Source organism: Oncorhynchus mykiss, chromosome 30, assembly GCF_013265735.2.
Source record: "Oncorhynchus mykiss isolate Arlee chromosome 30, USDA_OmykA_1.1, whole genome shotgun sequence".
NCBI lineage: Eukaryota > Metazoa > Chordata > Actinopteri > Salmoniformes > Salmonidae > Oncorhynchus > Oncorhynchus mykiss.
In genome coordinates, this window is record NC_050570.1 from 45,886,496 (window position 1) to 45,913,692 (window position 27,197).

The 27,197-nt window shown below is 42.3% G+C and overlaps 1 protein-coding gene across 7 annotated transcripts; it reads right to left on the reverse strand.

Annotated features, from left to right (window-relative positions):
- Positions 1–3,673: 3,673 nt before the first annotated feature.
- Positions 3,674–27,197, reverse strand: LOC110521930 (26S proteasome non-ATPase regulatory subunit 11). Of its 7 annotated transcripts, none has more exons than XR_005040925.1 (11): positions 27,083–27,197; positions 16,947–17,048; positions 8,374–8,624; positions 8,048–8,105; positions 7,602–7,796; positions 7,059–7,200; positions 6,738–6,861; positions 6,397–6,522; positions 5,263–5,314; positions 4,796–4,989; positions 3,674–4,604 (listed from the first exon to the last, which is right to left on the reverse strand). XR_005040925.1 is itself a non-coding variant. In XM_021599903.2 (11 exons), the coding sequence occupies exons 1-10, from the start codon at positions 27,171–27,173 to the stop codon at positions 4,847–4,849; spliced, it is 1,218 nt and encodes a 405-aa protein (XP_021455578.1). In that variant the 5' UTR covers positions 27,174–27,197; the 3' UTR covers positions 3,674–4,604. The 7 variants fall into 7 exon arrangements, 5 of the variants coding, with proteins under 5 accessions (XP_021455578.1, XP_036824955.1, XP_036824956.1 ...); XR_005040926.1 differs by having other exon boundaries at positions 4,774–4,989; XM_021599903.2 differs by having other exon boundaries at positions 4,847–4,989; positions 8,440–8,624.

A 27,197-nucleotide genomic window follows, 5' to 3' on the forward strand; every position in this document is an offset into this window, starting at 1 on the left:
ATATTTACGAAAGCCTATAGCCAATTTTGACTTTGTGACTGTGGTAACTAGTGGAAACCCAAGACGTGGCCGGCCATTCCATGCACATCCTCCAAAATGACACCAAGGTTTGGATAAATCAAGGTAACGTGTGTGTAATTCGACTTCGCTGATTATCAGATATGCAGCAAATGACTCATACAAAACGCAATTAACTCATATACCCTATAGATAAGTGAAAGTGAAACCAAGTGAAACTCTCATGAAGGTGTGTAAAACAAGAAACATCAACTTTCGCTTACCTCTTTTAACTTCCATGGTTGAACGTTTTTAACTTTTGTCTATTAGCAGTGGACCATGTTCTACAGAGCCCATTGGGGATCGTGATAGGGGGTTAAAACAGCCAGGCTAATCAGTTTCCTCGGGTTTTTCCATTCCCTGTTTTTTATTTATTTGTTCTCTCTATTTTATTATCCATTCCCTCTGTTTTTTATTCCTTAAATCGTTAGTTTTTGTTCATATAAATTACTCCTGAACTCCTTGTGGATTTATGTAGCCTCTCTCCCTATCATGGTCTCATAGACTAGACATAACATAGTAACTTTAAATCTGGTACATTCAAATTAGTGTGATATGTGACATTTGGTATGGAGTTTGAATCTCATCACAGACAATTTTAGCTAATGAGCAACTTCAACTACTTACTAGTTTTTAGCTACTTTGCATGTTAGCTAACCTTTCCCTAACTCTAACTTTAACCCTTTAACTTAAATCCTAAAATTAACCCTAACCCATAGCCTAGTTAGCCAGCTAGCTAACATTAGTCACCTAGCTAGAATTCGTAACATATCATGCATTTTGTAAGTTCGTAAGATATAATATACGAATTGTAATTCATAACGTAAATGGGTGATGGAATCCAAAAATGTATACATACCATACGAAACATACCATACATACCATACTAAATCTCAGATTTGCATACAGAATAATACAAAATGCCCTGAAACCAGCTTGGATCTCTAAATAGAAATCTACATAAATATGCATGTATAGGTCTTGTAGCTATCATCCGCTAGTATATAGACTTTTCCTTTTGAAAGACTATCTGTAACTATTCTAAGCCTAACCACCTCCGAGGCCTGAGCCCTAAGCCTAACCTCTCTGACCCACATGCCTAATCCTAACCACTCCAGAGGCCTGAGCTCTAACCTCTCTGACCCACATGCCTAATCCTAACCACTCCTGAGGCCTGAGCCCTAACCTCTCTGGCCCCTGTGCCGAACCCTAACCACCCCAGAGACCTGAGTCCCAACCATAACCTTTCTGGCCAATAAAACCCAACCATAACCACCCCAGAGACCTGCTTCCTAACCTTAACCTCTCTGGCCTCCATACCTAACCCCAACCATTCCCGAGGCCTGAGTCCTAACCCTAAACCTCCTTGGTTCTCATGCCTAACCCTAACCCCTAGGGAGATCCAGTCCCTTTTCCCACCATGATAAGTTTAATTGACACTTTTACCTACAACTATAAAAAATATTTGTCTACAAATTATTTTGAATATACCCCCCTATTTTCTTATGGCAAAATACATCCCGTTTTGTTCAATGTATATGAGATCATCCTCAACAGCTAACATCACTTTTTGTGAATTTTGAAGAATTTATGTAGGCCAATAATATAAAACATAAATCACATAAAAGCCTCATAATTCATGAAGGTCATGTTAACTGACTACTATTATCGGGGGGAGGGGGGGGGGGGGGGGGGGGGGGGGACGTATTATGCGCGAAATGGGGGCGGAAAGCCTTTATGCGCATATATTGATATAGCCTATAACCATCACATCTAAGTAAACTTGGGAGTCACGCGATGATATGGTGTGTTGTCCTCCCACTATGACTCGTGAAAACATGCAGTTTGTTAGGCTACAGATGAAATAAATTGATTAACTTCAGAGTGGTGAACGTGCACGGTGATGCGTTTTATGCCGGTTTCCAATAAATATCTCGTGTGACATGAGGATCGATGCTTGACTGCCGTTTGACAAATACAAATACTCTCGCTATTATCCATAATAATCTCATGTCGACTAGCCTACCCGCACAGGCACTGTTTCTGTCAGTTGTTGGCTGGAGCGCACGTGCCAAGACCAGAGTAGACACATTTTATATTTAACACAAGCCACTGATAGCTATTTGCTTTGTTGCAATTACAATATGTTCAATTGGACATTTGCCAGGCTAGGGTATAGATAGCTAAAAAAAACTCCTCCGAAATACAGATTTAAGGTCATGAAGCAGAATTCCTGCCTAAGGATGAGAGCACATCATTACACCAAATTTGCATTCTGAGTGATTTTGCATGGCCGTTTCTATTATTTGCCCTTATGATTCAGAGGCATATAAAATCTCTATGGCATATGGAAATAAGCTATTGAATGGTCAGTGGTCATCACCATTTGAAGCATGTAATTAAATATAATTACAATTTTGGCTGCAATATGTTATAGGCCAAGTGGGACCATCATGGTAGCCTAAAGAGAAGAGGGAACTAATAAAACATGAGGGAATGCATAAACCTTGGAAGCTAATAAAGAGAGGGAACGAATAAAAAAACAGAGGGAAATAATTTAAAAAAAGAAGGAATGGATTAGCCTGGCTGTCTATTTTTCTCCACCAAGACCCCTAAGTGGCTCCATAAAGGTTAATTAGGTGAGATATAAAATGCAGTCTTATTAATGATTAGATTAGACCATTTTTGAAGTTGGAAAACATCTGACAAACTGATTGGAGTGAAATGTTCCTTGAATAAGCATGTAGCCTGTTATTTCATAATACTTTTGTCAGACAGACAGTAGACACACCAATTACAATGTGAACATGGCTCAAGCAGAGCATGAAGGATTTATAAGACATATATATTACCAAATTAGTAAATTTAAAGAGATTATTTTCCCCTTTCATCTATGACCCAACTAGAAAACAATTTCACTTGTGAAAATTCTAATCCAAAAGCGCTCCCTGGTGTCTGATAAGTGTAGCTACATAATGACATTAATTTGTAACTTGTGCACCTTTTGGTGTCTGTCCCAGATTACACTGTTCCCTATATGACTTACCACTTTAGGGCTCTGGTCAAAAGTAGTATACCATATAGGGAACAGGGTGTCATGTGGGACAGACACCAAAAGGTGCACAGGTTACACCTGCACTGGGCTATGTTAAGATGCCCTAGCTGGGTAAAGTGGTTTGGTGAATAGACCCAGGACTCATTGCAGCTCTGACTGTTCAATCATCTTTTGCCTATGTTTGAGTTGTCTAAAATTGAATAAAATGTAACAATTAATTTACCCTGATAAATGTAGCACATATGCTGAACCTGAATGCAAGATAAAACTCTATATACAGACACGATAGATTTGAAAACAAATCAAGGTATTTGATTATTGTAATAGGCAAAAACAAGGCAAAGTCCATCTAGTTTAGGTCCTTCAAACAGAAAATTAAGCTGTGACACTCAATATATTTATTAGCACTTGTCTTTTGTCTCATGGGAAATGGTTGACTAGTAGTCCTTGCAAAAAGTAGTCCCCAAACCTTACAGCTTTTAACTGTAAGCCCCATTTAATACATGAGGAATAAACAACCAACTCACTCCCTGTCAGCCAGTCACAACACATACAACCAGGTCAATCACCACCACTCCCAAAAGCACAGAGGGCTTATTTTATTCTCGTTTAGTGTAATAAAAAAAAAAAAAAAGGGATGGGCGAGGTGTTAGCATGGCAGGCCTGACAGAGACACACCTGGCAACATTATGTACAAACTGGAATTGGAGGCAGGGAAAGGAAACAATTACACCTGGATTAAAATACTATTAGAGATCATATCAGGTACTTTATATGTTCTCGATTAAGCTAACCTGTTGAAATGGAACAAATAGAAAAGTCCCAAAAAGGAAAACCACACCCTCCTGGCACCCCATGCAGGATAAAACAAACACTCAGTGCTTGAACGATTTTCAAACAATATATTAACCCAGGTCTGGGAACTATAAAACGGTGTGGCGATGACTATGTCCTTTTCCTGTGGTGTGTTCGCAGGGACAGTGGTCCGTTTCTTCTGTCCACTCTGGCACAAAGCCAGCAGACCCAGATTGCCATCTGTGTGTGTTGGGGGGGGGGTGAAGGCAAGAAAACATATGGGTTGGCCAGGGGTTGTTTGGCAACAGAACTGAACCTTAAGGCAATGTAAGCCCACCAATTACACTCTTTCAGAGATCTTTCATACATGTTATGTATATGCTTGTTTCTTTATTGTTCATTTTTTACAAGATTCCCTGATGGTCGGCAAAGAGGGGAGGAGGGGGATGCCGAGGAACATAGAAACCTGTGATGGAGATGCCAGTAGTTGTAATGTCTGTTTTTTTTATTTTAAATGTACCCAGACTGAATTGAAGAGGGGTGGGGGTGGGGGGGCAGCCTAGCCCTGTCAGTTTGTGGGTTGGTCGGTTGGTTTATTTGCTTGCTGGGTTGTTTGAGTCCGAACACCGCCCCCTCTCCCCGGAGTGCTTCACAAACTTGCCGGACAAGCTCTGTGCTGGGGTACAGGTGGTCTCCTCTTTGGAAAGAGACAAAAGGGAAAATATATTAACTAGCAGGCTGGTGCAGCAGATTTAGGGACACAGATCAAGCCTAGTCATGGACTAAATAGCATACTCAATTGAACGTGGTTAATCTGTGTTCGGGAAACCGTCCCATAATTTCCAAAGCAGGGCTGTCATACATACCTATGACACATATTCAACATACATTTATTCTATAGGACTCCAATTCTGCTAGCGGCTCAGGGGACTGGCTGACCTATGTGAGCTTCTTGGCTTTGTTGTAGAGTGAGTCCACCACTTTGCGCATGTTCTGAATGGTCTCCAGGGCCGCCTCATATGTTGTGTCTACTGCAGGCTCATCGAAGATGATCAGCACACCCTCGCCTTGGTCCAAAATACCTAGAGAAGGAGGTGGAGGGATGGTGTCAAGTAGGTACAGAGTAAAGGCAAAAAAAAAACTCAGACCTAAAAAAAAAAGTGATCGTCTTCCTTTAACTTGAAGTTAATTATTACATTTTCCCAACAACTATGGGACTAAAATGACGTGAGGAGGACATCTGGATTTAAACTCCCCTATGTATTTATTTGGGAAGTAAAGCTAAAGGTTTTAATTTGGCTCTATGCTCCAGGATAGCTTCACTGTCCACATGTTTCATTATCATAGACACCTACCGTGAAATTTTGTGTCAAGAATCATCTGTGACAATTTCCTCTCGACATCTCCCTGTGTAGAAGTGAAGAAACCAAATCAACACAGCTTTACATTACTGCTTCAGTCAACATTAGAGCAAATGTTTAAGGAAACAAACAAACGGGCATGGCAAAATAACAAAAATAAGTGAAAGATGTGCTGACACCATTTAATGTCCTAGTCGTGGAATAAGCCATGACTTAGTTTAGAGAGTTTTATGAGGGTGGAAATGTGTTCTGTGGGGAGACAGAACACCACTTGTCAGTGGTCTGGAACACAAGCTCAACAAAGCAAAACAAATAGACAAAATTCTACAAATATTACTTTTATAAACACAGCAATTTGACTTTATACTTTACAAGACAAAATATCCAAGCTGAACAAAGCTAAACAAATACTAGCCTTTTACAAATAGCCTTGCTATGAATTCCCTGCCAGTAACCTATCAGCATCTCACAACCCTTTCAAGCTGCCCACTCCACTTCCCATAACCCTAGTGGTACAATAAACTGGCCTCTCAATGTGTGACCTGGGTTGCTAAGGGGTACATTGTTAGTGGGCAGGACACATGACAGCTCTTCTGACTGTACAGGCCAGTGTCTGTTCACTCCTCTGAGGGGACTTGTGGGAAGGAGTGCGTGCAGAACTGAGTTGGTATTGTTGTAACTTGTGTTTACTATTTACTGTTGGTAGTAGATAATGATAATTGTTTGCATATAGTCTTGATCTATACAGTCCTTTATATTTATACAGTCCTTACCAGTACTCTTGCTGTGCTAATAGTGTACAGCCTATTCATTACTGCTTATATCCTGTATTACAGAACCACATCCTTCCAACATCTATTCCCTGTCTGCTGTGAGTGTGTACAGCAATAAAGTTCCCTTGTGTGTAACTGAGGTTGCCTCATTCCCCTCTTACCGGGGAAGGTGCTAGCGGGTCACAGATCAGCCCAAACCGAGTCGCTCTTTTTCAAGCCTACTACTTTTAAAAACAAAGAAATTCAGATTTTACAGACTTAACAAATTCTTAAAGAATTTTACAAGAACAAAAGCCTAGTCTTGGACTGGAAAGCATGCGCCCACCCTCCACAAATTGCTCAGCTGTAAGCTCACCTGTACCCTGGAGAAAGGCTCGATGACACGGATGAGGTTCTGTTCAAGCAGGTTGTCATAGAGCGTGGTCAAGTGTGTGCTTATGATGAAGTCTTCTCTCAACTCACCTCTGTACTCTGTCAGGGCCTGGAGAGAGGGGGGATAGAGGTAAGAAGTGGGGAAAATAGAAGTGAGAAAGGTGAGAAAGTAAAGATTTAGCAAAAGAGGGGGATAGAAAGAGAGGAAGAGCAAAACAGGTGTTAAGGAACCTACAATATGGGATAAACAATGCAAGGGATAAAAACAGCAAATTAAGAAAATGCATCACTGTTATTCAGATCACTCAACATGCTCTTTCTTACCTTTTCAAAATCGTCCAGCGACCGGTTATTGCTGGCCTGCACCACGCATTTCAGAGAGTCTGTTTGTCTCCCGGCGTGCCGCAGGGCTAGCGTTCCACTGACGAGACCCTGGACCTCCTCAGGACTACAACAAGACAACAGGTTACTCATTCAAGACATCAACTTTCCTCTTAAGCTCTTATCCACACATAACCAACTCCATAACCAACTGTTGTGCTGCATATTTACTAAAATTCCAAAGTTATATCATAAGTAAGTATAGTGATTACACACTGATCATCATTACATACAACATATAGAGTTGAGCGTTCAGCTGCTTACAGGTTGAGCATGATTTTGCAGAGCAGCATGTATTTGAGAGCGGTGATCGCTCTGGGATGGTCGATGGAGTCATAGCCTTCGAAGGACTCGTAGAAGTAAGAGTAGGCAGTCTTCCAGTCCTTCTCTGCTGCGTGGATGATCCCTGTAAGGGTGGAGGGGTGAGGAGGCTATCAACCTGCTCAAATCTGGACCTCAAGTCCTGTTGCAATGCTGATTGTCATGCTTGCTCTCTAATCAGGGATTGATTTAGACCCAGGACACCAGCTGAGCGCAATGAGGTAAACATGAAAATCTGCATGGCCACCTCTGTACAACTAGAAAAAGTCAACCTGCAGCTGTGTCTAGTTAGGACCCGGGCCTTTATGCTTGGCGGATGTGGAAGAGCTGATGCCCTACCACTTTAAAATGATTTAAATATAAATTATAACATGTTTAATAAATCACTGAATATATTTTTAAACTGCAGAGGCCACTCCTACACAGTGGACATTAGAATTAACTAGTGGCGGGTGTTGTAGGGGAGGCGAATGGAGAGTAGCGGACCTGACTGCATGTCCAGGGCGGCCTGTAGCTTGGGCGGGCAGTAAATGCCGTTGGCGGTGGTGCGTGCAGAAGTAAGGGCAGCTCGGGCCTTTGGCAGGTTGCTGAGGCCGTGGTACGTCTTACTCTCCAGCAGCTGTACCTCCACCAGCAGGGCCTTGTCATCCATTTTCTTCAGTTCCTGGAGTAGCTGGGTGCCTGTGGGAGAGAGGGATGGAAGGAGGGAGGGATGGAGAGAAAGGGAGAGACATGAATGAATACACCAAGCCAGAGTTGGCAGATATGAAGGGCATTTTTTAAAGTACTTTAATTGGGACTGGTCAACTGAAGTGTATAAAACAGAGTTAACATGTATCTGATGTGCACTTATTAGGAATACCAACTGTAATCATATTCTGCTCTTTTTGTTGTGATTAATATTTTTGTTTCAGTACAAACAAAAAACACACCTAGATGAAGCGCCTCTTGATACCGCTTTGTGTCAAAATACAGAGAGATGAGACGAGCCTAGAGAGAGAGAGAGAAAGTCAAGGATACCACCACCTCTGAAATCATCTAACATAACCACAAGAGGTCCATTTTAAGAATGAACAATTTTAGAATTTTCTATTGGAATTTCAACTCAATTCCCAAATTGACAGAATTGAAATGTGTCATCAAGATCCACCAATGGCCCTTGAAGCAAGAACTGCAGCGCTACATAGAGCGAAATAGACTCAAGAACCCCAAGACGGGCTTAATTTCCATCCACTGTAAACCATTTAGTGAGGCGAACCAAACCCATCATGTCAGTGCTCCCGCTCAGCTCTCTTCCAGTGGGGTCCCCTCTTCCACTCCTCACCTCCAGGGCCTGTCTGAGGAATGTTTTATTCTCAGCCATGGCCCACTCGATGCACTCCAGACACAGCTCCACCTCCTGGCCTGTAGCTGCCTCCATGTCCAGAAACAGGTCCAGCAGCGAGCGCACCAGCCGCTTGCTGATGGAATTCAGAAATGGCCGCACATACTTCAGGAGACCGCCCAGCTCTGAGGGACCCAGACAGCAGTTTTGGAGGGGATCAGTTAAAGCAAACCAAGGTGAGGAACAGAAACACTAATGTTGATCACAATGACTAGGTATTTGGGATACAAGGTGATTTGTAGATCAGTAATTCTGGGCAGTCCGCATGCAATGTAATCAAATCTCAAACTTACGCACAGTCAAGGAGAAACTTGTCACCGTCACTCAACATTATAGAAAAAGTTAATTTCCACAGCTTCGTGATTTGTTTCCTATCCATACTGAAAATCATGACAACTAGTCAGTATAAGTGTTGCACGTTATACCCAGGGACGAAAATCTGATATCAACTTGAGGGGACAATTACATTAAATTCTCACCAAAAGTAGTGCTGTAACACATAGCTTACATTGTAATATGTTAAATGCATATTGAGGAACCATAATCACTACTACTGGATAATTGATAGGTAGTTAACTGAAGGGTTGTCCAAATGTTTAAATCATTATAATACTACTACTACATATAATAGTTATAGCAGTGTACCTTATCAGACCACTATGTTTGCAGGTGTTTGTATTTACAACCAGCAATACCAAGAAAGGCCAGTAGGTGGTAATGGTACTGTACACTGTTTATGGGTGCAGTTTTCGTAAATACTGTACAATGAGCATGGTGTGATCTCATCTAAAATAATCTCCATTGAGAACCATCAAAGTTGGTCTCAGTATTGAATTGACATTTGACTTTTTCTGATACATTTATATAGTCATTAAATATGTGCCACTGACCTGAATCTACTACAACAGCTTTACAAGAACAAAAAGCCCCAAATAAGTACAGTTCTAAAAGCGAAATAACTACTAACCCAAATAAATCAACCAAAATATCATTCAAAAATACTTATTTATTGTTCAGTCAGTGTCAACTCTTCAAACAAAAGCTATGGACAAGTATGTCACAAAATAAGCCATTTTAAATAAAATAACAAAATAAATAGTAAGTGTACGGCCATGTACGAAAAACTACTAAACAAAAGAACAAATTTACTATATACCAGGGGTTCTCAAACAGGGGTATGTAGACCCCTAGGGGTCCCTGGTGTAACTGCAAGGGGTCTGTGAAATAAAAAAGTATAATGAACATATTCAGTACCACAAGGTTTCCAGTAACTTTACATATAATATAGAGGGGGTGGGGGTCCATGAGGACTGCTCAAAACCTTGCCTCAAAATATGGTTGAGAACCACTGCTATACACACACTACTGAACCAAACATATATTTGTCGGTTTCAATGGATCCAACAAATTGCTGGCAAACAATTTCCCGCGAGACTGTCCAGCCTATACATTGTACATTACAGACAACTATGCCATTCAGTCTCTCTTGGCCCAAGCTAGCCCATACCCAAGTCTTCATCCTGCGGAGTGCACTGAATCTCCTCTTAGTCTCACATGAAGACATTGGCACCACAAACAAAATTCTGACCAGCACCTCAACTTGGTGAAACAACCCCCCGCACCTCCATTGGAAGCCTCCTTGAGGACCTCTGCTGCCTCCCCACTGCTGCTACAGAGTTATTTGTTGCGAAAGAGAGGCAACTGCACTGAAAGATAATCTATGTTCAGCTCAGGGTACTGATCTAGAGACTCATCCAACTCCCCCTCTTTCCACCTTTTGCAGGACATTTAGACTGTCCTGGTCAAAATGGTCACCAAACTGAACCTCCACACCATCCAACACTTAAAAAAAATTCTGCCCTATAGTGGTCCACTGCTTTTCCAGCAAATCGTCTTGTCTCAATGGATTCAATCAATGTTGTTGCTTTCTCATACAGTGCAAGGTAGCTTTCGTAATTTCTCTTGCCTCTAAGAGATGACAGCACACACACTCGACTGCAGCCTGCATACCAGAGACAGTCTGAGTTTTCTGCAGTGAAATGTTAAAGGATTCAAGCTCTCCAAGAACAGCAGAGGCAAGTGTGAGGCCTAAGTCTTGCCTATGCTGAAGTGCTCAAATAATCCACTGGCAGTTGAAGCTGTCTTGGATGCAGTTTTTGCCATCTCCTCTAGGCTGCTTAGTACCCGCTCATAATGCCATAGCACAGCTCTATTAGCAGTATTCCACACAGCCCACCTTGTTGGACATAGAGGTTTTAGGGTGGTCAGATGTGCATCGTCAGGCATGGCAATTGATTCAAATATGCCCTTAAACTTTCCTGACTGGCCATAGAGGACACCTAACTGATTGACCCAAGTAAGGGAATCCCGGATCAGTGGGGAGGCTGAGCAGCCAGCCTGTGTAATCAGATTTACACAGTGTGCTCCACAATGCACATAGAGGGCTAATGGTTGCTGCCTCCTCACAGTTGCCTGTGCACCTGTGTATTTTCCTGCCATGTTTGAGGCACCAACTCTGCTCACGTAAGCCAGACATGGGCAAATTGAGCCTCAACAACACATCAGTTGCTACTTTCACAATGCTCTCGCCTGTTGTCTCCGACACCCTGTATAACCCAATAAACTCCTATTTAGGGATAAGGTCATGGTCAACATAACGCAGGCAGACACTCTCCTGTTCAGCACCAGAGACATCTTGAGTAGCGTCAACAATTACTGAAAATTGTACAATCGGAAGAGACCTAATCTCAGCTGCAATGCCTCGAATGACTATTGGCCATGATGTTCAGAATTTCCTTCTGTGCTTTGGGGCCTGTGTACATTGCGGTACGCTCTGTTAACCACTTCAGTAAAATGGGATCGTCCCCTAAGTTTCAAAAGCTGGTATAAATTCCCACTGTCATCTGTGTGGCCTCTAAAGGCTTGTCCCAGTCTTGCCACATGCTGCACCGAACTAACCATTTTCATCAAGCAATTCATGCCTTGCGTCCTCCTGCCGTTTACCCCACGCGCTGGATAACAGGGCACGATTGGATTTAGCTGGTGTGCTGTTACAGTTACAAAGTTGCAGTGGGTTAGGCAGTTTAGATGTGCTGTGAATTTTACAATGGATTTTCTCCAGTTCCTAAATCCTGCACTAATGAAGGCAGCATCTGCTTTTTGGCCAAAATATGGCTGGCTTGAAAACCCTTGGCTACAGTGAAAACACTCCTTTTATTGATGGATTATAAGGTAGCCAGGGGAAATCGCGAAACCATTTCTCTTGAAACGTCAACACTCACTTTGGCAAGAGTTTGCGGTTCTATAAATTGTGGGTGTGGCTGATATGGTTTTGTGCCATCACTGAGGTAACTGAACAATGCTGTGACACTTTCCCCTATACTGGTGCTGCTGGCAACAAGGTTGACACATGGTCCTGCCGTGGCTGTGACACTGTCCTCTGAAGTCTCTCTCCCTGGCTCTTTCCCTTTCACCACCTTCACTGACTCACAGTCTGTCTCCTAGAAAATAAATAAGGTGTTTTCCATACCACCGGTACCCAAAACTACAGCAATACCATTGCCTTAAACAAATTAGTTCAGTCACCAGTTTAAGTTGAGTGGGGGTATCCATGGCATTGTCCAATTATGTCCCTATTTTACAAGTCTAAAAAAAGAGAACCTTTCATAATGTTGCCAAACAAAGACTCAAACTTACCAGAGATGGCCGCCTCGCTTCACGTTCCTAGGAAACTATGCAGTTTAGTTTTTTTATTTCTTTAGTTGTTATTTCTTACATTGGTACCCCAGGTCATCGTGGGTTTCATTACATACAGTCGAGAAGAACTACTGAACATAAGAGCAGCGACAATTCACCATCAGTACGACCAAGAATATCACTTTCGCGAAGCGGATCCTGTGTTCTGCCTTTCACCCCGGACAACGGAATGGATCCCAGCCGGCGACCCAAAAAAACGACATCGTTAAAGATGGAAACGGAGCGGTCTTCTGGTCAGACTCCGGAGACGGGCACATCGTGCATCACTCCCTAGCATTCTTCTCGCCAATGTCCAGTCTCTTGACAACAAGGTTCATGAAATCCGAGCAAGGGTAGCATTCCAGAGGGACATCAGAGACTGTAACGTTCTTTGCTTCACGGAAACATGGCTCACTGGAGAGATGCTATCGGAGTCGGTGCAGCCAGCTGGTTTCTCCACGCATCGCGCAGACAGAAACAAACATCTTTCTGGTAAGAAGAGGGGCGGGGGCATATGCTTCATGGTTAACGTGACGTGGTGTGATCATAACAACATACAGGTACTCAAGTCCTTCTGTTCACCTGATTTAGAATTCCTCACAATTAAATGTCGACTGCATTATCTACCAAGGGAATTCTCTTCGATTATAATCACAGCCGTATATATTCCCCCCCAAGCAGACACATCGATGGCTCTGAACAAACTTTATTTAACTCTGTGCAAACTGGAATCCATTTATCCGGAGGCTGCAGTCATTGTAGCTGGGGATTTTAACAAGGCTAATCTGAAAACAAGACTCCCTAAATTTTATCAGCATATCGATTGCACAACCAGGGCTGGAAAAACCTTGGATCACTGCTATTCTAACTTCCGCGACGCATATAAGGCCCTGCCCCGCCCTCCTTTCGGAAAAGCTGACCACCACTCCATTTTGTTGATCCCTGCCTACAGACAGAAACTAAAACAAGCTCCCGCGCTGAGGTCTGTTCAACGCTGGTCCGACCAATCTGACTCCACACTCCAAGACTGCTTCCATCACGTGGACTGGGATATGTTTCGTATTGCGTCAGACAACAACATTGACGAATACGCTGATTCGGTGAGCGAGTTCATTAGAACGTGCGTTGAAGATGTCGTTCCCATAGCAACAATTAAAACATTCCCAAACCAGAAACCATTGATTGATGGCAGCATTCGCGCGAAACTGAAAGCCCGAACCACTGCTTTTAATCAGGGCTGGTGACCGAAAACATGACCGAATACAAACCGTGTAACTATTCCCTCCGCAAGGCAATCAAACAAGCTAAGCGTCAGTATAGAGACAAAGTAGAATCTCAATTCAACGGTTCAGACACAAGAGGTATGTGGCAGGGTCTAAAGTCAATCACGGATTACAAAAAGAAAACCGGCCCCGTCACGGACCAGGATGTCTTGCTCCCAGGCAGACTAAATAACTTTTTTGCCCGCTTTGAGGACAATACAGTGCCACTGACACGGCCCGCAACTAAAACATGCGGACTCTCCTTCACTGCAGCCGACGTGAGGAAAACATTTAAACGTGTCAACCCTCGCAAGGCTGCAGGCCCAGACGGCATCCCCAGCCGCGCCCTCAGAGCATGCGCAGACCAGCTGGCTGGTGTGTTTACGGACATATTCAATCAATCCCTATCCCAGTCTGTTGTTCCCACATGCTTCAAGAGGGCCACCATTGTTCCTGTTCCCAAGAAAGCTAAGGTAACTGAGCTAAACGACTACCGCCCCGTAGCACTCACTTCCGTTATCATGAAGTGCTTTGAGAGACTAGTCAAGGACCACATCACCTCCACCCTACCCCCTAGACCCACTCCAATTTGCTTACCGCCCAAATAGGTCCACAGACGATGCAATCTCAACCACACTGCACACTGCCCTAACCCATCTGGACAAGAGGAATACCTATGTGAGAATGCTGTTCATCGACTACAGCTCGGCATTCAACACCATAGTGCCCTCCAAGCTCGTCATCAAGCTTGAGACCCTGGGTCTCGACCCCGCCCTGTGCAACTGGGTACTGGACTTCCTGACGGGCCACCCCCAGGTGGTGAGGGTAGGCAACAACATCTCCACCACGCAGATCCTCAACACTGGGGCCCCACAAGGGTGCGTTTTGAGTCCTCTCCTGTACTCCCTGTTCACCCACGCCTCCAACTCAATCATCAAGTTTGCGGACGACACAACAGTGGTAGGCTTGATTACCAACAACGACGAGACGGCCTACAGGGAGGAGGTGAGGGCCCTCGGAGTGTGGTGTCAGGAAAATAACCTCACGCTCAACGTCAACAAAACTAAGGAGATGATTGTGGACTTCAGGAAACAGCAGAGGGAACACCCCCCTATCCACATCGATGGAACAGTAGTGGAGAGGATAGTAAGTTTTAAGTTCCTCGGCGTACACATCACAGAGAAACTGAATTGGTCCACCCACACAGACAGCATCGTGAAGAAGGCGCAGCAGCGCCTCTTCAACCTCAGGAGACTTGTCACCAAAAGCACTCACAAACTTCTACAGATGCACAATCGAGAGCATCCTGTCGGGCTGTATCACCGCCTGGTACGGCAACTGCTCCGCCCACAACCGTAAGGCTCTCCAGAGGGTAGTGAAGTCTGCACAACGCATCCCCGGGGGCAAACTACCTGCCCTCCAGGACACCTACACCACCCGATGTCACAGGAAGGCCATGAAGATCATCAAGGACATCAACCACCCGAGCCACTGCCTGTTCACCCCGCTATCATCCAGAAGGCGAGGTCAGTACAGGTGCATCAAAGCTGGGACCGAGAGACTGAAAAACAGCTTCTATCTCAAGGCCATCAGACTGTTAAACAGCCACCATTAACATTGAGTGGCTGCTGCCAACACACTGACTCAACTCCAGCCACTTTAATAATGGGAATTGATGGGAAATGATGTAAAATATATCACTAGCCACTTTAAACAATGCTACCTAATATAATGTTTACATACCCTACATTATTAATCTCATATGTATATACTGTACTCTATATCATCTACTGCATCTTTATGTAATACATGTATCACTAGCCACTTTAACTATGCCACTTTGTTTACATACTCATCTCATGTGTATATACTGCACTCAATACCATCTACTGTAGCTTGCCTATGCCGCTCTGTACCATCACTCATTCATATATCTTTATGTACATATTCTTTATCCCCTTACACTTGTGTCTATAAGGTAGTAGTTTTGGAATTGTTAGCTAGATTACTTGTTTGTTATTACTGCATTGTCGGAACTAGAAGCACAAGCATTTCGCTACACTCGCATTAACATCTGCTAACCATGTGTATGTGACAAATAAAATTTGATTTGACTCCCTGTCTCTGCCAGTCTGTCCCTGCCTATCTGTCCCCAGTTCTGCTGTCTATGTGCCATCTGTTGCCCGCTCTGCCTAATGACATCATTATGAAACATTTACATGTCACATTTCTCTTATGAACATTTTATCAACTAGTCTTTGAGATATTAGGCTACTAGGGTTCTTACTTTGCATTGTGGTATACTGAAAAATGCTCTGATTTCCGTCTTTGCTGGCGACACACAGTGTGCAGTTTATTTACAGTAGGAGACAGATGATAGAATTTCGCAATAATTTGAAATGTAGGCGCTATTAAGTGTCTATAATCAGCACAAGTGCTTTCATGGCATATTACTGAAATAAATAGTTATGTTGACAGTAATTTATTGGGTGGGACAAATCATGGCGCGTCCACCCCATCCCCCCTGGGATTGCCGCCTATGGGTATACCGGTACCATGGTACCAAAACATCATGATACCATTTAAGAATACTGTAGTACTGTTTCATTTGACACTACTGACTTTTTCATCCCTATCGATCTAAAGAACCTGCTGGTGTCCGTTATAAAATGTTTATAAAAAAGTCAGCTTTGTTAATAAATTCAATTTCATACGCTTATCACGTGGCAGCTGTCAACCAGCACCATCCCCTAGACCCTACCAGCCCTCTCACCTGCTTCTCTCCTCCCGCTTTTCACTCACGTCGATTCCCCCATCAGTTTTTTTAAATATAATTTTGCTGTGATAGCGAGCAGAGATGCAGACCCAGATGAGTCTTCTGTTACATTTGACATGCAGATCATTATGCATGTATATCCCATGATATTGGTGGCACCTTAATTGGGGAGGACGGGCTCGTGAAAATGTCTGGAGCCATTCCATTTGCGCCGTTCCAGCCATTATTATGAGCCATCCTCCCTTCAGCAGCCTCCACCAATGTGTATTCCTTCCTCCCATTGTTCCTGCCAAATCACAGGTAGGCCTTTGCAAATATTAGCAAAATCAGCCATTCTATGCAGTATTACATTATATACTGAACTGTGTGAAGTTAAATTCAATGTGTTGTATTGAGTAGAAGTCTGAATTTCAGGGACAGGTTTTTGGAGAACGTTTCAAAAACGTAAACAAGCGTCTGGGGACGGGGCGAACAGGATGCTAGGCCACAGATTTTCTTCCACCATGGTATCGCGATACTACTCGGTATAGTGATACTTGGCCTGGTATCGTATTGTTTGCAAAATGTTGGTATCGTGACAAGCCTAGTCAGCATCATTCTCTAGTAGAGGTGATATGTGAGTCTGCACTTATCCACCTGAAATCGGAGGGGATGAGGGAGGGAGGATGTGTCACCTGCAGCCTGGCCCGTCTTCGCCAGCAGACCACCCAGCTCCAGGATGCTCTGCTCTTTGACACAGACGGCCTCCTCGTCGCTCTCCTGGATGTCCCGCTTTACTGGAAAAAAACAATAGAAGAATACTTGTTGACATTGGCAGCACAACCTTTTACACGTAGACCTAGCGTAATAGATGGCAAAATCTAGGCTATATGTGAGAAAAAATGTGCAAACTATAATACATGCCATAATCAGTTGTCAAATCAGTGTGAATGCTCACTTATAAGTCACTGCTTTCAGTTGACAGCCAGCTGGGGGAAATGATCCCTGGGTCCAACATTGGACACAGTTCGCTAGCAGTCAATGTAACAAAGGCTGAGCCACTATCTGTTGAGCTTCTGCTGTCAATAAATCTGATTTAGCTGGCTCTACTTACCAACATAAATGTGTAGCTAGTTAGCTAACATTACTGAAATTACACCGAGGTAAAGACAGTTTCAGGTTGGATATTCAACAGATTGAGGTTTGAAAGTGTGACAATAGCTTTCAAACCACTTGAGCCACAGACTCCAAATAAGTGTCATGATGTTGGAAAAATTGTGCACAACATTGGACAGGTCTTATTTTCACAATTTGGACATTCATTCGCTTTCCAACGCTAATAAACATGTGGAAATGTGAACAGGATTTTTAATTCCTAATTGAATTAGTACAAAGTACAAACTTTTTACATTCAAATTTCAAAAGCTCCTTGGTCATGTGACCTACTGACCTCAACCAAGGTTCAGAATGTAAACTCAGTGGGCCTACCCATTGCACGCCCTTTAGTTAGTGTTACGAATCCCTTTTGGCCCGACAGTCTAGGGGGGGGATGGTAATGAGACGCGTAACATAACTCATGCAAATTATAATTGTGACAAAGTAAAAGTGTGAACGAAATAACCAGGACAACTGAAATCTACCGTCAAACTCAAGGTTTATTTATAAACACACGGTAATGGGGGGGAGCAGGAAAAGGGGCTGAGCTGGACCCAAGGAAAGAAACAATAAGTATTCAAAACACCCCTAAGCTAGACTAGCCTACTTTAACAGCTAACTAACTAACCAAAAATACAGTGGGTGGTCCGCCCAGTTCTAACTAGTGTATTTAACAAAGTTCACCTACGGGTAGTGTATGCCCATGGGCAACTTGTCTTGGTTTCCCCTTTTCCCACCAGCAATCAAATACAAACACCATAACCAAAAACAATACTCACAGGTGATGACAAAGTGCTATGGAGGTGCTCAAACAAAAGGAGAGGTCCAAGACACAAAGAGAGAGTGAAACACAGAGCTCTACATACATGGCATTTACAGAGAGATTGAGCTCTAGAGCAAACAAATGATGGGGTTTTTAAACCATGGGGAAGGAACTGTGATAGGGTAGGAAACAGGAGGAGGTGTGTCTTCTGATTGGTGGTTGATTGTTGACTGATTGGGGAGTGATGATTTTCACCTGTGATGGGAGAAGGAGAGAAAAGAACACAGGATACACACACACAGGATACCTGTATCCGTAACAGTTAGTCCTTTCCCCCTGCCCTACCATGCCCACAGCAGAGTTTTGTTATTGGATCACAGCCCTCACCGGTGGCTGGCAATGTTAATGATCCTTCCGCAGGTTCACCTACGGAAACCTTGTTACGACTTTTACAAATTCCCTAACCCCCTAACCCCCGGTACGTCTTTAAACGTTAATAACTAAAATTATAAGTCCAATGTTTTTTTGTAGCGCAATGGCACACCAAGACCTGCATATCCATGCAACCAAAGTTGATTTTGCATCAAATGTAATATCGGATAATCGTGTTAGAAGGTAATAAAAAAAAGTCCTGGTGGGAGGGGGAAAGGACAAACTAAAGGGTGTGCAATGTGTAGGCCCACTGAGTGTACATTCTGAACCTTGTTTGAGGTCAGGTGCTATTGAAGCTATTGAAATTCTAAAGCTTACAAAACTCATGTGAGATGAAAATGGACAAACAAAATGGTCTGCAATATAGAAGGGTAGTCAGTGTACATTTGAGCTATTGAGCTATTGATATTGGAAACATCGAAAATGAATGTAAAGTCATGTGAGATGAAAATGAACAAACAAAAGGTTGTGCTACATATCAGGCTACACAGTGGATATTCTGAGTCGTTTGAGGGTTGTAGGCCATAAGACTAAGGAGCTATTGAAAGTTGAATCTTTTACAATTCTCGTAAAATCTCATGAGATGCAAATGGACAAACACAAAAGGTGTGCAATATGTAGGCCCACTGAGTGTACATTATGAACCTTGTTTGGGGTGTGCAGATCACGTCACGAAGGCGCTATTGCGCTATGTGCGCCTATGCCATCGGGTTAGCTAGAACCAGTTTTGAAAGTTTTAGAAGTAATGGTTAAAGAGCTATTGAAATTTGAAAAATTTGATTTGTCATCATGTTGACAAAAAAGGCATTAGTCAGATAGCTATCACATTCGCTAACATTTAGCTAGATTGGTAAATTAAAAAATATTTAGCTAGCTAGATGATTCCAATCTTAACGTATACGTTCAGCTACAGTAGAAGGTTGGAAATGCCTTTTGTTTAGATTAACACAGCTGAGCTGGTGCAAGATATGGCTTGGAAAACGTACCTCAATCAAGGGATATATATGGAATTGTACTCCGAATTGTTCCATTATCCCACCTACTACATGAGAAGATTGAACGACTGCTAAACCAAAGTTTGTTCTCATGCTAGCAAACAGTAGCCACGAAAAAGTGCATTTTAGCCTATTCTTTGATTGAAATACCGGTCTATGTAGCGCGAGAGCTTCTGATACAGCTCAAACAGCTTTGATAAGCCCAATTATTTTGCAACAATTCTAAAGGCAATTTGTGTAATTTTTTAATATATAGGCCACGATTACAAATAGCACATTTTCTCTCTCAACTGGTAATTGAAGTACGCTTCCCTGTCACCATTCAAGTGCATGGCAACTAGGCAGGCTTCAGTGCGTCACACAGCACTTTGCAATGAGCTGGAGGCAGTACGCATTTCAAAATCATGCTTAATTGTTTGAAACCAGAACGTTTCATTAGATATGAGGCATGTTTTACCTTGCTTCAAAGTAGCCTAGCCAAAATCCAACCAAATGTGCAGGCAATCATTTTATAAAGACTTCCATATGCCTTTGAAACCAGTAGCCTTTTTCTTTCATGTTCTATTGGTTTTCAAATCAACTTACTTTCATTGTCCAGCAGCAAAGGCCAGTGGTATAAAATACTTTAAAGTACTAAAGTTGTTTTTTGGGGTATCTTTACTATTTATATTTGACTACTTTTACTTCACTACACTCCTAAAGAAAATGTAAATTTTCCCTGACACCCAAAAGTACTAGTTACAGTGCCTTGCGAAAGTATTCGGCCCCCTTGAACTTTGCGACCTTTTGCCACATTTCAGGCTTCAAACATAAAGATATAAAACTGTATTTTTTTGTGAAGAATCAACAACAAGTGGGACACAATCATGAAGTGGAACGACATTAATTGGATATTTAAAACTTTTTTAACAAATCAAAAACGGAAGAATTGGGCGTGCAAAATTATTCAGCCCCTTTACTTTCAGTGCAGGAAACTCTCTCCAGAAGATCAGTGAGGATCTCTGAATGATCCAATGTTGACCTAAATGACTAATGATGATAAATACAATCCACCTGTGTGTAATCAAGTCTCCGTATAAATGCACCTGCACTGTGATAGTCTCAGAGGTCCGTTAAAAGCGCAGAGAGCATCATGAAGAACAAGGAACACACCAGGCAGGTCCGAGATACTGTTGTGAAGAAGTTTAAAGCCGGATTTGGATACAAAAATATTTCCCAAGCTTTAAACATCCCAAGGAGCACTGTGCAAGCGATAATATTGAAATGGAAGGTGTATCAGACCACTGCAAATCTACCAAGACCTGGCCGTCCCTCTAAACTTTCAGCTCATACAAGGAGAAGACTGATCAGAGATGCAGCCAAGAGGCCCATGATCACTCTGGATGAACTGCAGAGATCTACAGCTGAGGTGGGAGACTCTGTGGGAGGTGGGAGACTCTGATATCCATAAAAAGTGTTGTTTAAAGTTTGCCACAAGCCACCTGGGAGACACACCAAACATGTGGAAGAAGGTGCTCTGGTCAGATGAAACCAAAATTGAACTTTTTGGCAACAATGCAAAACGTTATGTTTGGCGTAAAAGCAACACAGCTCATCACCCTGAACACACCATCCCCACTGTCAAACATGGTGGTGGCAGCATCATGGTTTGGGCCTGCTTTTCTTCAGCAGGGACAGGGAAGATGGTTAAAATTGATGGGAAGATGGATGGAGCCAAATACAGGACCATTCTGAAAGAAAACCTGATGGATTCTGCAAAAGACCTGAGACTGGGACGGAGATTTGTCTTCCAACAAGACAATGATCCAAAACATAAAGCAAAATCTACAATGGAATGGTTCAAAAATAAACATATCCAGGTGTTAGAATGGCCAAGTCAAAGTCCAGACCTGAATCCAATCGAGAATCTGTGGAAAGAACTGAAAATTGCTGTTCACAAATGCTCTCCATCCAATCTCACTGAGCTCGAGCTGTTTTGCAAGGAGGAATTGGAAAAAATGTCAGTCTCTCGATGTGCAAAACTGATAGAGACATACCCCAAGCGACTTACAGCTGTAATCGCAGCAAAAGGTGGCGCTACAAAGTATTAACTTAAGGGGGCTGAATAATTTTGCACGCCCAATTTTTCAGTTTTTGAAATGTTAAAAAAGTTTGAAATATCAAATAAATGTCATTCCACTTCATGATTGTGTCCCACTTGTTGTTGATTCTTCACAAAAAAATACAGTTTTATATCTTTATGTTTGAAGCCTGAAATGTGGCAAAAGGTCGCAAAGTTCAAGGGGGCCGAATACTTTCGCAAGGCACTGTATTTCTTGTCAAGTTTCAGCCTTGGAAAATATTTGTTTGTAAGTTCGATTCAAGCATTTAGCGAATGATGATAATATTGTTATTGATAGAGTTGCTTACATATCAATGTTGGTTGATTGCATTTACTCACACAAATTGCAATGCCTTTAATGTATGTCGTTAGCTGTATTACTTTGCTCGTGCGTCATGCAAACATGTAAAATATACAATACTGTAGTTTTGTTACTGTTTCTAGTGTAATATGCTTTGTTATTCTACATAGATGGTTGTACATTATTAGAGTAATGAAAGGAGTTAGCCAATTACCATATGAGTAACAATTAGCTATATGGTTTGGCATCATGCCAGATGCATGGTACCTTAGCACGTGCTTTGTATTTATGCAACTTCAAATGTATAATGTACAGCTACAGTATGTCGGTGTGAATTGAATACTAAAGTATATTATTTTCTGTATTTTGCAGTTTCAAACGTTTTCAATATATTAATTCAAGAAAAGTCACGCCTTTTGAGTTTTATTGAAGACTTAGTTGTAAGCTGTCTTGATTTGCATGAGAACGCAACTCAAGTTACTTGTAGTTGCTTAGTGTAGGCCTAGACTATAGGATATATCTGAGCCTACATTTCTTCACACAGGAAAACGTTGGCCATTTATAAACACATTTCATGCAATTCTACAACACTTAACTGGAAAAATGTGTAATATGACATCCATCTAACTTGGAAACAAATTACTGTCCAAAAACAAACAAAAGTGGCACTGACAAGGATATGGCCAAAGTTCTCCGCTGGTACATTAAATTAAGTTGAGAATTTTGATAACTAAAAGACAGATTGGAGACACTGACTTTTTCCATATTTTGCTACGTTACAGGCTTATTCTCAAATTGATTAAATTGTCGCCCCCCCTCAAATCAACACACAATACTCCACAATGACAAAGCAAAAACGGGTTTTCATAAATGTTTGAAAAAACTAAAACAAAACTGAAATATCACAATTACATAGGTATTCAGAACCCTTTACTCAGTTGAGGCACCTTTAGCTGCGATTACAGCCTCGAGTCTTCTTGGGTATGACACTACAAGCTTGGCACACCTACATTTGGGGAGTTTCTCCCATGGGCTCCAGAGTGGAGCAGCAGTCTAAGGCACTGCAACTCAGTGCTTGAGGCATCACTACCAGCCGTGATTGGGAGTCCCATAGGGCGGCACACAATTGGCCCAGGTTAGTGTTTGGCCGGGGTAGGCCGTTATTGCAAATAAGAATTTGTTCATAACTGACTTGCATAGTTAAAAAGGTTACAGTTGAAGTCGGAAGTTTACAATTCCTGACATTTAATCCAAGTAAAAAAGAACCTGTCTCAATTAAGTCAGTTCGGATCACCACCTTATTTTAAGACCGTGAAATGTCAGAATAATAGTATTGAGAATTATTTCTTTCAGCTTTTATTTCTTTCATCACATTCCCAGTGGATCAGAAGTTTACATGCACTCAATTAGTATTTGGTAGCATTGCCTTTAAATTGTTTAACTTGGGTCAAATGTTTCAGGAAGCCTTCGACAAGCTTCCCACAATAAGTTGGGTGAATTTTGTCCCATTCCTCCTGACAGAGCTGGTGTAACTGAGTCAGGTTTGTAGGCCTCCTTGCTCGCACACGCTTTTTCAGTTCTGCCCACAAATTTTCTAAAGGACTGAGGTCAGGGCTTTGTGATGGCCACTCCAATACCTTGACTTTGTTGTCCTTAGCCATTTGCAACAACTTTGGAAGTATGCTTGGATCATTCTCTATTTGGAAGACCCATTTGCAACCAAGCTTTAACTTCCTGACTGATGTCTTGAGATGTTGCTTTAATATATCCACCAAATTTTCCTACCTCATGATGCAATCTATTTTGTGACGTGCACCAGTCCCTCCTGCAGCAAAGCACCCCCACAACATGATGCTACCACCCCCCGTGCTTCACGGTTGGGATGGTGTTTTTCAGCTTGCAAGCCCCCCCTTTTTCCTCCAAATATAACGATGGTCATTATGGCCAAAGAGTTCTATTTTTGTTTCATCAGACCAGAGGACATTTCTTAAAAAAGTACAATCTTTGTCCCCATGAGCAGTTGCAAACCGTAGTCTGGCTTTTTTAATGGCGGTTTTGGAGCAGTGGCTTCTTCCTTGCTGAGCGGCCTTTCAGGTTATGTTGATATAGGACTCGTTTTACTGTGGATATAGATACTTTTGTACCCGTTTCCTCCAGCATCTTCACAAGGTCCTTTGCTGTTGTTCTGGGATTGATTTGCACTTTTCGCACCAAAGTACGTTCATCTCTAGTAGACAGAACGTGTGTTCTTCCTGAGCGGTATGACGGCTGCGTGGTCCCATGGTGTTTATACTTGCGTGCCATTGTTTGTCCAGGTGAACGTGGTACCTTCAGGCATTTGGAAATTACTTCCAAGGATGAACCAGACTTGTGGAGGTCTACAATTTTTTTCTGAGGTCTTGGCTGATTTATTTTGATTTTCCCATGACGTCAAGCAAAGAGGCACTGAGTTTGAAGGTAGGCCTTGAAATACATCCACAGGTACACCTCCAATTGACTCAAATGGTCAATTAGCCTATCAGAAGCTTCTAAATCCATGACATCATTTTCTGGAATTTTCCAAGCTGTTTAAAGGCACAATCAATTTAGTGTATGTAAACTTCTGACCCACTGGAATTATGATAGTTAATTTTAAGTGAAATAATCTGTCTATACTCCAGATTTGACGCTTGACATTCAGGCCAAATAGTTCAATATTGGTTTCATCAGAGCAGAGAATCTTGTTTTTCATGGGCTGAAAGTCCTTTAGGTACCTTTTGGCAAACTCCAAGCGGGCTGTCATGTGCCTTTTACTGAGGAGTGGCTTCCGTCTGGCCACTGATTGGTGGAGTGCTGTAGAGAAGGTTGTCCTTCTTGGAGCTTCTCCCATCTCCACAGAAGAACTGTGGAGCTCTGTCACCTTCCTGACCAAGGCCCTTCTCCCCCGATTGCGCAGTTTGGCTAGCTCTAGGAAGGCACTGTCCTTCCAAACTTCTTCCATTTAAGAATGATTGAGGCCACTGTGTTCTTGGGGATGCTCAATGCTGCAGAAATGTTTTGGTACCCTTCCCCAGATCTTTGCCTTGACACAACCCTGTCTCAGAGGTCTGCGAACAATTCCTTTGACCTCATGGCTTGGATTTTGCTCTGACATGCAATATAAACTGTGGGACCTTATATAGACAGGTGTGTGCCTTTCCAAATCATGTCCAATCAATTTAATTTACCACTCCAATCAAGTTGTAGAAACATCAATGATCAATGGAAACAGGATGCACCTGAGCTCAATTTCAAGCCTCATAGCAAAGGGTCTGAATACTTATGTAAATAAAGGTATGTTTTTGTATTTGTTAAAAATGTGCAAAAATTTCCAAAAACCTGTTATTGCTTTGTAATTATGGGGTATTGTGTGTAGCTATTTAATTTATTGTGTGTACATTCATTTAATGAACGGTATAATATGGCTTTAAGGTAACAAAATGTGGAAAAAGAGAAGGGGTCTGAATACTTTCTGAATGCACTGTACATGGCTGTCTCTGGGAAATGTTGTCATCCAAATTTGAAATATAATGATATTGAATATCCACCTACTTGAGCCCCAACACTTTGTATATTGGTCATTCTCCAGTCTGAAGGTACAAACTCTGCCTTCATGGCAGGCCCAGGGGGAGCAAATAAAGTAACTGCCCTATAGGCCTACCACTGGCCAATCGGATGGCTCAGCTAACCAGGTTTGCAGTAACATAGCAGGCATTAAAGAAAGCTACAACAGAGTTGATACTGTGAGATTTCAAAAGCATGACTAGAGAGATTGTCAACAAATACTGCTAAGAGTGAGTTCATGTTTAAGTTTTTACTAAGCACTGTCAACACTTTCGATTCAACACTTTTATAAGCCATAAAATGTGCATTCTCCCTACTTCCATTTGCACTACAACCAGCACTGCAGCTGCAATGAATGAGTATGAAAGTGTCTCGATAAGCCCCTAATAATAATGCAAGCCTAAGTATTTTTTAATATCAAGGAATATTTTACTGTCTCTGGTCATAGGAGTAACAACATTAATTTGTGCGAGTAACATGAATTTGTGCGGTGCGACTCGAGTTTAGCCATCAGCAGGAAGACAGTGACCCTTTTTGGTCAGTGTCAATGGAGAGCGGAAGGATGTTGAGGCGGACCATCACTCTGTTTCCCTCTCCCGGCGCTGAGACTGACCATCAGAAACAGGCACCATCAGCCCAGTAAAATAGAAAAAAAGGTCATTACTTAAATGTATGCTCACTCAGCTGTGCATCAGGAGAAATACAACTGATCTATTGCCAGTGTGATCATATAGCCTACCTCGATTATTATTATTATTTTTTAACTGTTCTGAGAAAAATAACAGGGCAATTCAAGTAAAGCCAATATGCGGTGATAAGGTATAGGTCCTATAGCCTACTGCACATAGTTAAGCAAAAACCATGGTAGAAAATAGAGATTCCTAATTGGGTAGATGTATATTTATATAAAAACGGTACATACTCAACTTATTACTACAGTGCTGTTTTAATAGGTTAATTTTGCATAAGCTCACGTTTTTTAAAGAAGTAATGTTAAAAAAAAATCTGAGCGGTAAATCTCGGCTTGAAATTTGACTCAGAAAGTGATCTTGAGGTTGGTGACCACTAGCCCACGGGGTCTGTGTAGCAGGCGTCCGTCCCTATTCTCACCACAAATCCCGGTCTGGTCTGTTGAGTCTGCTTCGCAAGCGTTCCCGAAAGTCCCGCGATGTTGCGTCGATGGGTATACGGTTGGAATCACTTCTGTCTGTGTCGGAATCTTCTACCATTTAGTATTATTAGTATTATTACCATTCACTATTAATTATATACGCAAGCAAAATAGTTAGCCAACTGCACAGCATGCTAGCTACCGGTGTCACTGCTGCTGACTCACAGCCCGGTACGTCATTGAGCTAAAGTACGGTAGCTAGCAAGCTACTAAGTTACTAGCTAAGTTAGCTAGCTAACTTCTCTAACCCATGGACAGGGACTCTTTTAGCGATAATCTACACGTCCAAGACACGTGGATACTACAAGTTATGTTATAGCTATATACTTACCTATCGAATGTAAAATATCGATAGATGCATTCCGGTTTGAACTGAGAAGAGACTGGGCTCTTTGAAACTCAGCCACTGCCGGGGCTGCCATCTTGCCTCCTCTCAAGACGGCTTG

Bases quoted from the DNA above. Each gene is read 5' to 3' on its own strand.
- LOC110521930 (XM_036969060.1), bottom strand. From the start codon at position 27,173: ATGGCAGCCCCGGCAGTGGCTGAGTTTCAAAGAGCCCAGTCTCTTCTC. The intron at 6,862-7,058 runs GTAAGCAGCTGA...GTCTTGTTGTAG, and splicing joins TGCAAAATCATGCTCAACCT to TCCTGAGGAGGTCCAGGGTC. The intron at 6,523-6,737 runs GTAAGAAAGAGC...CCCTCTCTCCAG, and splicing joins CGCTGGACGATTTTGAAAAG to GCCCTGACAGAGTACAGAGG.